General features: G+C 46.0%; 1 protein-coding gene across 1 annotated transcript; it reads right to left on the bottom strand.

Annotated features, from left to right (window-relative positions):
- Nucleotides 1–11,182: 11,182 nt before the first annotated feature.
- On the bottom strand, nucleotides 11,183–12,453 carry LOC142007637 (olfactory receptor 52K1-like). Its single transcript, XM_074984323.1, has 2 exons — nucleotides 12,436–12,453; nucleotides 11,183–12,118 (listed from the first exon to the last, which is right to left on the bottom strand). The coding sequence occupies exons 1-2, from the start codon at nucleotides 12,451–12,453 to the stop codon at nucleotides 11,183–11,185; spliced, it is 954 nt and encodes a 317-aa protein (XP_074840424.1).
- Nucleotides 12,454–13,601: the final 1,148 nt, after the last annotated feature.

Here is a 13,601-nt window from a genome sequence, read left to right as displayed (position 1 = left end):
GTTAATTTTAACAGCAATTGCTGGTTCTGAAGTACGGTAGAAAAAGTAGGGACCCCTGAAAAATTTCAGTTTGAGGCACCCTTCTGTTTTCTCCGGAATGTCCCTGAGTTGCTAGAACGGGTGACTCATAGGACATTTCTACATATGGCACTTTCTCCGGAAAAAGATCTTCCAGAAGATCTTCTGGCAGAATGCATCTACACATCAAACAGGACCTCGAAAGAGCCACCCCTTCTTTCGGAAAAGTGCATCTACACATGCACTGGCACTCTTCTGGAAGAACAGGGCAGGAAACAGCACAGATGGGGTCGCACAGCTAGGGAGCCCTTCCAGGGCCGCCAGCCACATGTACCCTTAAAGGGTCCCACCCAAACAGCCCCTCCCTGCAAACGGCTGTTGTGGGGGGGGGGGGTCCAGTTGCAGCTTTGCTGCCCAGGGTGGGGCCTCAGCATGCTCAGGGGGAGTTCCATGGGAGAGGGAGCCGGGTGCTGCTCGCAGGCATGGTTGTGCCCTGGGCCCCGACTGGGGATGGACTTTATAGGTGACCACTGGGAGTCATAGCTCCAAACCTGCACACGAGCAGCCTGTGGACTTTGGTCGCTCCACTGTGACCCTGGGATGACAGGGGAGTTCGGCAGCATCCCAGGTGACTGAGCAAGCCTTTTTAGGAACAGCACTGCTCACCTTCAAAATGAGGGAGGGGACTAGAAAAGGTGTCCCAAAAATTGCTTGTCCCAACCAAAATGGCCAGCATGCCGCAGCTGGCAGTTTTACCCTCACAGCAGTCGAAAAACAGTGAAAAGAAAGATATTTGCAGCATGGGACATTTGCACCCTCTTTAACAGGGAGAATGCTATGAGGCCTGAGAGAAGAAAGGCCCTCATAGCAAGAGAACTGGCATGTTATAACATTGACATTGCTGTCCTGAGTGAGACCAGACTGGCGTAGGAAAGATCCATATGCAAACCAAAAGGAAGTTACACCTTCTTCTGGAAAGAGAGGCCAGAAAATGAAGACTGAATCCACGGAGTGGGACTTGCTGTCAAGACATCACTTTTGCAACAGATTCATGACCTACCAACTTGCATCAGTGAGCATCTGATCAAGCACCGCTTCCCCTCAACACCTCTTGCCACATTACAGTCATCAGTGCTTACACCCCCACACTGACTAGCAGCGACAAAGAAAAAGAAAGTTTCTATGAGAACCTTGAACATCTTGTGAAACCAACTCCTCCTAGTGATAAGCTTCTCCTGTTGGGTGACTTCAATGCCAGGGTCGGCAAGGACTGTGGGACTGGGAAAGGTGTGCTGGGGCATCATGGTGTTGGTAACATGAATGCCAATGGTCACCTTCTGCTAAGCTTGTGTGCAGAAAATGACCTGACGATTACCAACACTCTCTTCAGGCAAGCTGATGAATACAAGACAACATGGATGCACCCAAGATCAAAACAGTGGCACCTGATTGACTGTCATCAGTCGCAGGTGGGACATTTGAGACATTAAGATCATTAGGGCTGTGCAGGGAGCTGAGTGCTGGACTGACAACAGACTCATCAGATCAGTACTTATGCTGCACATCACACCACTGCACCACAATAAGCTCAAGGTTGTCAGACCCTCTGTCAACATCAGGTAGTACAGTAGGCATCCTTCAGTCTGTATAGACTATGGATCGCGCCCTTTAAAGTTTCAATTGAGGACTTCATTTACAGCATCTATTGTGACTATAAAGACCCACACGAGAGTGACAGTCCTTGCTGCATCTCTTGCAGATGTAGTGGGTGTCTAAGTCCTTATTGTGCTTTCCGTGTGCTCACTTCTCCTCTGCTAGCTGTCTGATCTTCAACTTGCCCTTCTGAAGGCCCTTGTGTAACCCCTGCCTCCATCTGCTGTGGTCGTCTGCTAGTTCTTCCCAGTTGTCCAGCTCGACGTCTACCTCTCTGAGGTCTCTCTTGCAGACATCTTTGTAACGCAACTGGGGGCATCCGGGAGGTCTTTTGCCAGAGGCTAGCTCACCATACAGGATGTCTTTTAGAATCCTTGCATCGTTCATCCTGTGGACGTGGCCAAGCCAGCGGAGTCGACGCTGCCTGAGGAGGGTGTGCATGGTTGGGATTCCAGCTTGCTCGAGGACGGCAGTGTTGGTAACTCTGTCCTTCCATGATAGTCCAAGGATGCGCCTGAGGCAGCGCAAGTGGAAGACGTTCAGCCTCTTTTCCTGACGGGCATACAGGGTCCAAGTCTTGCTGCCATAAAGGAGGGTGGTGAGGATGCAGGCTCTGTAGACTTGCATTTTGGTGTGAGTGTACAGGTGAGTGTACAACATCAGGAAGCTGCAACATACTGGTCATTGTGAGATATTCGCAGCCTGCCTTGATGAAGTGCTGACGTCCCATGGACCTCTGACTGGAGACCCAACACAAAAGTGGGACTAGTTCAAAACCTGGTGACAAAGTCAGCCAAGTCAACACTAGGACTGAAAAAGAGAGTACACCAAGACTGGTTTGTTGAAAATGACAAAGCCATCATGAAGATCTTAGAGGAAAAACAGAACAAATTTCTGCTGTGGCAAAAAGATCAGTCCCCAATCTCCAAACATGATCGTTTCAAACACCTTCAGAGCCAGGCACAAATGGCACTTCACAAAATGCAAGATGAGTGGTGGGAGAGTAAAGCTGATGAAGTCAAATACTATGCTGACACCAAGAATTCCAAGGTGTTCCTCAGTGCCTTAAAGCTATATATGAACCTTCAAAGCCAAGTACTACACCTCTCCTATCTGCAGATGGCATGACCCTTCTGAGGGGAAAGAACAACATCAACAATAGGTGGAGAGAGAACCGCAGCAATCTTCTCAACAGACCCTCCATTGTCGACCCTGTGGCCCTAGGCCAGATCCCTCAGAAACCCACAACAGACAGTCTTGACCTGCCCCCTACAATGGATGAGGTCAAAAAGACAATCAGCCAGACCAGCTCTGGCAAAGCCCCTGGGATGGACTACATCCTTGCTGAAATTTTCAAAGCGGCAGGACCAGTGTCACTTGAAACCTTTCGCAACATCTTGATCAGCATCTGGGAAGAAGAAGACATGCCCAAAGACTTAAAGATGCCACAATCATCTTGCTCTTCAAGAACAAGGGCAACAAATCTGACTGTTGAAATGACCGGGGCATCTCCCTTCTCTGCACTGCTGGAAAGAACTTGCTCGAGTCATCCTCAACTCTCTGATGACCAGCATCTCAGAGGACAACCTACCAGAGGCACAGTGTGGTTTTCTCCCAGGCCGTAGCAACATTGACATGATCTTTGCTGTTCGTCAGGTACAGGAAAAGTGCATAGAGCAGAACTTGGATCTGTACACTGACCAAGGCATTTTACACTGTCAACAGAGAAGCCCTGTGGATTATCCTATCAAAACTTGGCTGCCCGAGAAGCTTCATTAACCTCATACTCCTGTTCCACGATGACATGACTGGCTTTGTTCTTTCAAATGGTGAGTCCTCAGATCCATTTGAGATATCCAGCGGTGTGAAGCAAGGGTGTGTGCTGGCCCCAGTGTTGTTCAACCTCTTTTTCACATGTGTCCTCAGCCACACAGTTAGAGACCTGGACCATGGAGTCTACATAAAATACAGACTTGATGGGTCACTTTTCGACCTTTGTCATCTGAATGTTAAAACCAAGACACTTGAGAGGCTCATTCTTGAAGACCTTTTTGCTGACAACTGTGCACTTATGGCACACAAGGAATCTAATCTCCCGCTCATCATCAACAAGTTTGCTGATGCCAGTCACCGCGGTACTGTTTCAACCTGCCCCAAGACCCGCTGTTCTCCCCGTTTCAATCTTTATTGAAGGAACAGAGTTAAAAACAGTAGGGAAGTTCAAGTACCTTGGCAGTATGATAGCCAATAATGGCTCCATTGACAAAGAAACCAATGCCAGAATCTGCCAGGCCAGCCGGGCACTCGGACATCTGAGAGTGCGAGTGTTGAATCAGCACAATATCCGACAGTCCACTAAACTGAAAGTGTACAAGGCTGTAGTCCTGACCAGCCTCCTGTATGGCCGTGAAACCTGGACCTTGTACAGAAAACATATAAAACTGCTGGAGTGCTTCCACACGTGCAGCCTGAGGTCTATACTGCACACTCCATGGCAGGACAGTTACGAACTTGGAAGTCCTGGACAGAGAAGGAACTATGAGCATCAAAGCCATGATACTGAAATCCCTAAGCATCTCCTCTATGGTGAACTCTCCCAGGCCAAAAGGAATCAAGGTAGGCCTCGCAGGAGGTGTAAAGACTGTGTGAAGGCCAACATTGCTTAAACTCAAGAGGGATGAATACAAGAAGTGGAAACTTGAACAGGTTACTAAGAGAGTGTAAATATATTGTTGGAGAATGCAAGGGAGTAATCAGGAAGGTGAAAGCACAACTAGAACTGCAGCTAGCAAGGAATGTGAAGGGTAGCGAGAGAGGTTTCTGCAGTGAAAGAACAGGTGCAGAGCTACTTAGAAAAGCTAGACATACACAAATCTATGGGTCCACATTTAATTCATCCAAGGGTAATGAGAGAATTGGCAAATGTCATTGCAGGGACTTTGGCCATTGTCTTTGAAAACTCAGGGAGATTGGGAGAGGCCCCGGATGATTGGAAAAAGACAAATAAAGTGCCCATCTTTAAAAAGAAAATAAAGGACAATCCAGGGAACTATATAGATCAGTCAGCCTTATTTAAGTCTCTAGAAAAAGCATGAAGAGAATCCTGAAGGAATTCATTTTATAGCACTTGGAAGAGGGGAAAGTGACCGAGGCTAGTCAACATGGATTCAACAAGGGCAAGTCATGCCTGATCAATCTGCTTAGCTTCTATGCTGAGGTGAGTTGCTCTGCGGACATGGGGAAGTCAATGGATGTGATATACCTTGACTTTAGCAAAACTTTTGATGAAGGCTCCCACTATATTCTTGCCTGCAAGTTAAGGAAGTATGGATTAAATAAATGGACTGTATGATGGATATGAAGCTGACTTGATGGTCAGGCCCAAAGTGTGGTAATCAATGGCTCAATGCCTTGCTGGTGGTTAGTTTCAAGGGGAGTGCCCCAAGGATAACTTCTAGGTCTGGAATTCCTCACCATCTTTATTAATGACATGGAGAAGGAGATGGATTACACCCTCAGCAAATTTGCAGATGACACTAAGCTAGGGACACAGGTAGATATATTGGAGGGTAGGATAGGATCCAGAGTGACCTAAACAAATTGGAGGACTGGGCAAAAAGAAATTTGATGAGGTTCAACAAGGACAAGTGCATAGTCCTGCATTTGTGATGGAAGAATCAGAAGCTTTGTTATAGGTTGGGCACTGACTGTCTAAGTAGCAGTGCAGCAGATAAGGACCTAGGGATTGCAGTGGCTGAAAGGCTGGATGTGAGTCAACATTATGCTTTTGTAGCCAAGAATGATAATGACATATTGGGGTGCATTAGGAGGATCATTTCCAGCAGATGTAGATAAGTTGTTGTTCCCCTCTATCAGCACTGATGAAGTAACATCTGGAGTACTGCATCCAGTTCTGGGCCCACCAGTAGAGTGATTTCTCAGAACTTTGATGTCAATAATAAACAAGTTTGTCGCCTGGGTTTGCGAACAGTAGGACCAAATCTTCCCTGTCATGTGTTCAAGTTAGTGGGTCCGAAAGGAGCCAGAGAAAAAATATTTCCTGTCATCCAGTCAGAATCTGCGTGAAGGTGACCTGGAACTTCTTGGCTAGCAGCTTTTGTTGGATCTATCCTATATGAACCTGTCAGGTTCTTTTCTAACCCCTTTACAGTTTTGTCCCTTACAACATCCCCTGGCAATGAGTTCCAAAGGTTTGTTATACTTACAGTGCAGTTCTTCCTTTACTTTATTTTAAACATACTTTGTATCCATGTCCTTGGGCGACTGCTAGTTCTTGTGTTATGTGAAGAGGTTAGGTCCATCAATACTTATCACTAGGACAGGCAGGAATGGTGTCCCTAGCCTCTGTTTGTTAGATGCTGGAAATGGAGGAGAAGAGAGTAATCACTCAGTGATTACATGTTCTGTTCACCCCTCTGGGGCACTGGGCATCGGCTTCTGTCATAAGACAGGATACTGGGCTAGATGGATCTTTGGTCTGAACCAGTATGTCTGTTTCTATATTCTTAAATGTTTGATTCCTTTATCACTGTGCTCTGACCCCAGCAGGGCACATCTACCTAAAATGCCATCATAATAAAATGGCCCCAGGGTAAAAGATTAGAGAAACTCAGTGAATGCTCAGAACACCAATGTTCAGACACGTAACATTCAGACGCTGATTCTCAGGGCTTTGCCTTCCTGTCAGTCAGAAGATTCCCTCTGTCTTCTGACTGGGATCTCGGTGAGTGCTACTTTCTGCATTAAGGGCTCAGGAAGAGTTCCACGGTCATGCCAAGAATTACTGGGAAGGAATTCATGAACACAGCTATTTGAGAAACATCAAGTACCTGGTGAAATTTTACCCAGTTCAATTGGAAATACAATTGTACAGGGGACAGTTTAGAAAAAAAATGTATATTAGATCAGTCCTTTGTCTCTTACTGTCTCTTTCCATCTGTCTGAGTAGCTTCCCTTCAGAGGGCTGTGTGGTATTTCCTCAGAGGGTGCCCAAGTTTTGCAACTCAGCAAGTTCACTGTGCTGTTAGATGAAGCAGCCAATACCTATGCAATGGGTGTCTGTGTTACTGGAGGGTATTTTGCAGTGGGGGTCAGTGTTACTGGAGGGTTCACAGCTAGACTGAGTTGTACACTGGCCACACTCTACGATCATATTTGCCTTCCCTGGGTCACTGTAGGCTGAAACTCTCTCCTGCCCCTGAATGCAAAATCAGGGCCCATGTAGTCTGAAATTTCAGAATTCATAGCAGAACACCACATAAACTGGAGGGTTCCCTCAGTCTTTCAGCCACATAACAAAATACAACTATCTGTAGCATGAGCTGAAGCCCTGACATATATAGCTCAGAGCCACGTGTTAAACACTAAAGGTGAATCAGAGACAAACTGCACGCATGGACATGCTCACAACCCTAAACCCACATGTGGGGGATGAAACAAATAGTTTTATTTATATTTGCCATGCGCATGCACTAATTTCAACTCAAGTCATCCCGGGGCTAGTAAGGAAGGGTGAATTATTTTAGGTCAAAGAAGAACTGGCAGGAGAGTTGCTGAAAACTGAACCACACATTTCTGCACAGGGCAAACCAGGCAGTGTTGGAAATACCTAGATCACAATGTCTCAGAGTCCTGAAAGTAGAAAAAATACAGCCTGGGTGCCCTACGCAATGCACAGACAAAAGAGGTGGGGCAAGACCTCTTTTAGTGGGGGATGTCTCACATTCATAGGTAAGGTGGCCACTCTGTAGCAGATGATCTCTGACACCATCCCTTATCTGACCATCCCTTGTTCTTGTACACAACCCCTCTGTAGCCTCATGGCAGTATCAGTAAGGTGCAAAATGGTGTATGGGTTTTTAAGAGGCTGTAATACATTAATGCTGGGTGGCAGTTGGAGGAAGAGTTACTCTTTCTGGCACCTCTTCTTTTTCATGTTTGCTCTTCTTCCAGCCCAACCTCACCCTGTCTTTCCATGCAGATGGAGCTGCTGCCAGGGTTCCCTTCATCCCCAGAGAAGCAGTTCAGGTTGATCTCCAACTTCTTCCCAGGGCAGATAGTCGCTGAGTTGATCCTAGTCTGAGGAGAGATTTCTGTGAGATTTCTGTGAGCTGTCACTGGAGTCTGACTCCTCATCTTGGGCCTGAGTGAGGGGTATCACTATGCGGCAGGGCTGCAAGATGTGGTGATCAGGGAACTACACAGAGATGTAGCTAGCACTGGGGAATACAGGCTGCGAGTGTGATATAAACAGGAAGATGGGGAGCACTGAGGGTTATGGGTGTGCAAACAGGGTACACATGGGCACGTGGTGAGTGCTGGGTTCTGGGTGAATGGACAGATGTGTGCACAGAAATGTAGCCCAGTGAGTGTTGCAATGGTTGATAGAGGCGAACCGGGACAAGAGCTTAGTGCTGGCGTCCTGGGGACTGGGAGTGGCATGTTCACAGACAGATGGCATTGCTGCTGAAATTAGATTTTTCTTTATTATTATTTCTCCAACATGTTGTGACCCCTGGTGTACGGGACTATTCAAATAAGATTGGAGAATGGCGAACCGGGTGTGGGGATATGAATTTTTTCTCCACCTGGGATCACACAGGAAAATCAATCTCTTGCTCCCCCTACAGCCTCCCCGAGAAAAACAATACAATCTTTCAATGCCATGCAAATGTTACCGCTCCCCGCAAGGAAGATTATCCTGTGACCTTCGACGGATATTACTCCTCTTTCATAGATGCCTATATGTCAAATAGATGCAGCCAACCTTTCCTGGCTGCAATAGGGCATTCTTGGGTCTGTGGGCCGAAACCTTATACCACGTTACCAGCTAACTGGTTGGGTATATCTTATCCTGCTCAGCTTTTCCCGCAATTCTGTGTGCTTCAATCCCTCCCACGAAATCGCCTCCATAATTTTAGGTGAAAAAGAAGAGATTTGTCATATGCCCAATGGTATGTGGATAACATAAGCCCTTTGACCTGGAAAGAGGCTATTGGTGGTTCCTTCATCCCAGTTGGAGGAGAAATGCACCATGCAAAAAGGCTTTTAAGATTACAAGCAGCAGTTGAAATTATGGCAAATGAAACTGAAGAAAGTCTAAAGGCTTTTGGGAAAAAAACAAACAAACAAACCAGGAGCAGTCCAACAAGTGGCCCTCCAAAACTGTCAGGCTTTAGACATAATACTAGCAGCAAAAGGGAGGGACCTGCGCCCTCATTGGAACAGAATGCTGTGTATATATACCTGATACTACCAATGATGTAATAAATCGCACTACCCACTTGGAGCAAATTGCATACCTTCCCCACAAAGAGCCAAGTTGCTTGTGGAAATGGCTAAGTAGCTTATTTAATTTCTCTAGCCTAGGAAACTGGTTGTTTCAAGGAATTCTGACTGTTGTTTGGCATTTTAATGATGTTTGTATGTTTCCAGTTAATCTCTTGTTGTATCCAAAGCTGTGCCAGACACACCATCCAGCGAGTTACCCCTACCAGAGTGCTAACCTGATGGTTTTAAATATCACTGATGAAAGGAAAGAAAAGGAACGGTTAATGTATGTAGCCCAGTAATTGTTGGTCATAGGCGTAGCTTGACCAAAAGGAGGGATTGTGGAAGTATAAGAGTTACATTGTAAAAATCACACTATGATACAATGTTGCTTCTGAGCTCAAGAAGGGGAAGTTATGTTGATACTGTGTGTAGGAATGGAGGATGGGTTTGGATGGAGCCAGGTGTGCCTGGGAAATTAGGAACCAGAGCAGTAGGTGCTAGACAGCAATTAATTAAGGTAAGGAGAGGGTCATAAACAGGAGACTGCTGAAGGTGATATGGAAATGAAGATAAGTGACTGTTCTCAGGGGCTATGTGGTGTGTGTGTGTGTGTCTGGTTTTCCTTTGTTTATTAACTTGCCTTCTTTTGTCTTTATAAATTGAGAGACCTGAGCCCTAGGTGGGGGGTTCACCTTTTTCGGAATGTATTAGCAGAGCAGCTTTGCTAATCAACAGAGTGGTCTGACAAATTGAGTCTCGAGTCGAACTTTGACAAATGGTAGAGAGAGAATCCAGAGGTGGACCTGGATAAACTGGAGGACTGGGCCAAAAGAAATCCGACGCGGTTCAATAAGGAGAAGTGTAGAGTCCTGCACCTGGTGTGGAAGAATCCCAAACATTGTTACAAGCTGGGCACCAACTGGCTCAGCAGCAGTACAAAGGAAAGGGACCTAGGGGTTATGGTGGATGAAAGGCTGGACTTGAGTAAACAGCGTGCCCTTGTAGCCAAGAAGGCTAATAGCATACTAGGGTGCATTTGGAGGAGCATTTCAAGCAGATCTAGAGAAGTAGTTATTCCTCTTTATTCAGCACTGGTGAGGCTACATCTGGAATATTCTGTCCAGTTTTGGGGTCCCCAGTATAAAAAAGATGTCGATGTGCTGGAGCAGGTTCAGTGGAGGGCAACAAAAATGATTAAGGGTCTGGAGCACAAGACCTATGAGGATAGGCTGAGTGATTTGGGCTTGTTTTGTTTACAGAAGAGAAGACTTAGAGGTGATTTAATAGCAGCCTTCAACTTCCTGAAGGGGAGCTCTAAAGAGAAGGGTGAGAAACTGTTCTCAGTGGTGTCAGATGGCAGAAAAAGGAGTAATGGTCAGAAGTTGAAGAGGGAAAGATGTAGTTTAGATATTAGGAAAAGCTTCTTCACCAGGCGGGTGGTGAAGCACTGGAATGCGTTGCCTAGCGAGGTTGTGGATTCTCCATCCCTTGAGGTTGTTAAGTCCTGGCTGGACAAGGTCCTGGCTGTGATGACTTAGTGGGGGTTGATCCTGCTTGAAGCAAGGAGCTGGACTAGATGACCTCCTGAGCTCCCTTTCAGCCCTGTGATTCTGCACATGCGACCAATTACTGCTAAAGTATGGGATGCTATATTTCTTCAATTTGAAGTGGCTGAGTGCAAGTCATGTGTTTGTAATTGTCTTAAATCCAATTCTGGGTTACGCCCCCTCAAACCCGGGGTATATCAGATCAGGTTTGAAAAAAAAAATTTCCAATGGAAACATTCCATTCACTGGGGTTCTCCCCACTGGCTTTTTGAAGTATTGGATATGGAAAAATGAGGAAAAACTGGTTCCCTAGGTCTCTGAATTATTGCAGATCAATTGAGCATTGAAATTCCTTTCTTTGTCCTTGGCTAACAGAACCATAGCTTCAGATCACTGAACTGATCTTAAACTCTGTTCACACAGGTTCCAATGGAAAGCCACCTTCCTTCAGAAATCCAGAGCTTTTTCTTAGGGTCCTGGAAAAGTCATGAAGAGAACTAGTGCCAGGCTGGGAACTGAGAGGTAATGATGAAAGACACCACATGATGGTGATCAACACAGGGGAGAGCAGTGTCTGGTGATACTGTGATAAGATGTTAGATGTGAGGAAGTTTAAAGAATGAGAATCTTTCCTCTTCTTTTGCAGATTCACATATAGGGCCCCCAAGCAATCATTTTCTGCAGAGATATTTGCCCACTTTCTCACGAAGCTCCTTGGTATTGACTCCGTAAACGATGGGGTTGAACATGGGAGGGGTGACAAAATAGATGTTGGAAAATATCGTATGAACATAGGGAGCTACACCCTGACCAAATCGGTATGACAGAGAGGCGAAGAGGCCAAAGGGATAAGACATCAATATAACAAGGATATGAGCTGTGCAGGTACTAAGGGCTTTCTGGTGGGCTTTCTTGGAGGAGATTCTGAGGAGAGCCCTGATGATCAGAATGTAGGACAGGGCAATGAGCATCAGATCTCCTGAGACAATTACAAGGGCCAACACCACACCATAAATTCTGTTTACAGTGATGTCCCCACATGACAACTTTGCCACAGCCATGTGCTCACAGTATGTGTGTTGGATCAAGCGGTTGGCACAAAATGGCTGCCTTCTCAGGAGCAGGGGCAGAGGAAGAAAAAGGACAATAGCTCTGATCACACCCACTAGCCCAAGCTTAACTGTCCGGGCATTGGTGAGGATGGTGCTGTATCTCAGAGGATTACATATGGCAACATAGCGATCAAAGGCCATCGTCACAAGGATACTTGAATGCACAATAGAAATTGCTTGAAAGAAAAACATCTGGGCAAGGCAGCCGTCCAACGTAATGCCTTTCCACTTGAACCAAAATATCGACAGTGTCTTTGGCATGACACATGTAGACATGCTAACGTCTGTGAGTGCCAGCATGCAGATCAGAAGATACATTGGCTTGTGCAAGACTTTCTCTGTCCCTACAATAAAGAGAATGGTGAAATTTGCAAACAGGCCGATAACGTAGCAGGTACAGAAAGGGATGGAAATCCAGATGTGGGCATCTTCCAAGCCAGGGATTCCCACTAGGGTGAATATTGAAGGGTCAGAGGGTGTGAGGTTAAAATCTGCCTTGAGGCGGGTGATGCATTCAATGGGGTTCAGAAATCCTCAAGGTGCCTGTGAGAGGTGAGAAGAAGAGACAGGTGATTACACACTGGATAACAACAAAACATGGCAGATGATTTCTAGTTATTAACCCTCTAGACACACAGTGAGGTGGCCGTGTTTGCAGATGTCACCAGATTATTTAACTCATGGTCTGATTCAGCAAAGTCCTGAGAGGGAGTTACCCAATCCAGGCAAGCGTGTAAAATGATGGCAAAAGGACTTCCACTTCAATAGCTGCAATGTGTATGCCCTCTGGAGGGAATAGCTTGAAGTCTCACCTGGGCACCATGGTACATAGCTCTGGAAAACTGTTCTCTGTGTAAGTATGGCCAGAAAGTAAGGAAAGGATTTGGAATATGGAGGGGAGGGATGGAGAAGCCCACATAAGACGAATCGTCAGGAGATCGGCCAGTCAATATTTCACTCTACTCTAGAGTCTGTTACATATTATTGATACCCCTCTCAAATGGGTTACTGAAGAGCTAATGGGGTACAGGAAAGAACAATGAGAAGGACCAATCACCCAAGGAAACATATTTTGAAAGAGGTTGAGAAGACTGGAATTTTTACTTCACAAAGGAGAGAAGTAAGAGGGGATATGAGAACAGGGTATTAATTCCTGATCTGGAAATTGTAGATTGAAATTGTGTAACTCTTGTCTCATAATACAACAGGGCCACCAATTAAATAAAAGTTCTGGAATGCCTAAACACCCATGTGTCTCAGGGCATGAACCAATCTCCAGCTGTCAGTTCTAGGATGACTGCCTCAGGGTATTTAGATCATGTACCCAATCCACCTACTGCTCGGTTTCTTACATCTTCTTTTGCAACACCTGGGGCTGACACTGTCAGAAATGGGAGATTAAACTAGATGGATCATCGGTCTGATCTATGCTTCAAGTCCTGTGCTAGAAAGGAGGCAGGTGTCCCTTATGGAAATGGAAAATATCCTTCAAGGCTCTGACTTTGTTCTCAAATGAATAGGTATGAAAGGCCAAGAGATGTGGTATTCAGGGCTGTAGGCTCTCCTTGCATTCTGTGCCCCTGGGAAAGACACACCTTTCCTGGCATCTGCAAATTCTTCAGTCAACATGCATGGGATGCAGGTTCCTAGCCCTCCACTCCCCCGAGTTTGGTGAGGTTTCACACCAAAAGATGGCCAGCGCACTTGGCCAAAACTTCGAAATGTCCATGCAAATGGCCATTTTGAAAATTATTAATGAGGTGCTGAACTGAATATTCGGCATCTCATTAGCATTAGGATGCTTCCGGCCATGGTGCTCCAAAAGTGCTGCTTTTGAATGCAAGCAGCTTGGTGCGGCTACACGGGGGTCCTCTTTGAAAGGACCCCGCCCATTTTGAAATCCCCTTATTCCTGTCAGCAGAGGGGAATAAGGAGATTTTGAAATGTGTGGGGTCCTTTTGAAGAGGACCCCCATGTA

The sequence above is a fragment of the Carettochelys insculpta genome, chromosome 1 (genome assembly GCF_033958435.1).
Source record: "Carettochelys insculpta isolate YL-2023 chromosome 1, ASM3395843v1, whole genome shotgun sequence".
In the NCBI taxonomy this organism is placed as follows: Eukaryota; Metazoa; Chordata; order Testudines; family Carettochelyidae; genus Carettochelys; species Carettochelys insculpta.
The sequence above is the reverse complement of the archived record's forward strand: the minus strand, read 5'-3'. Positions and strand labels throughout refer to the sequence as shown.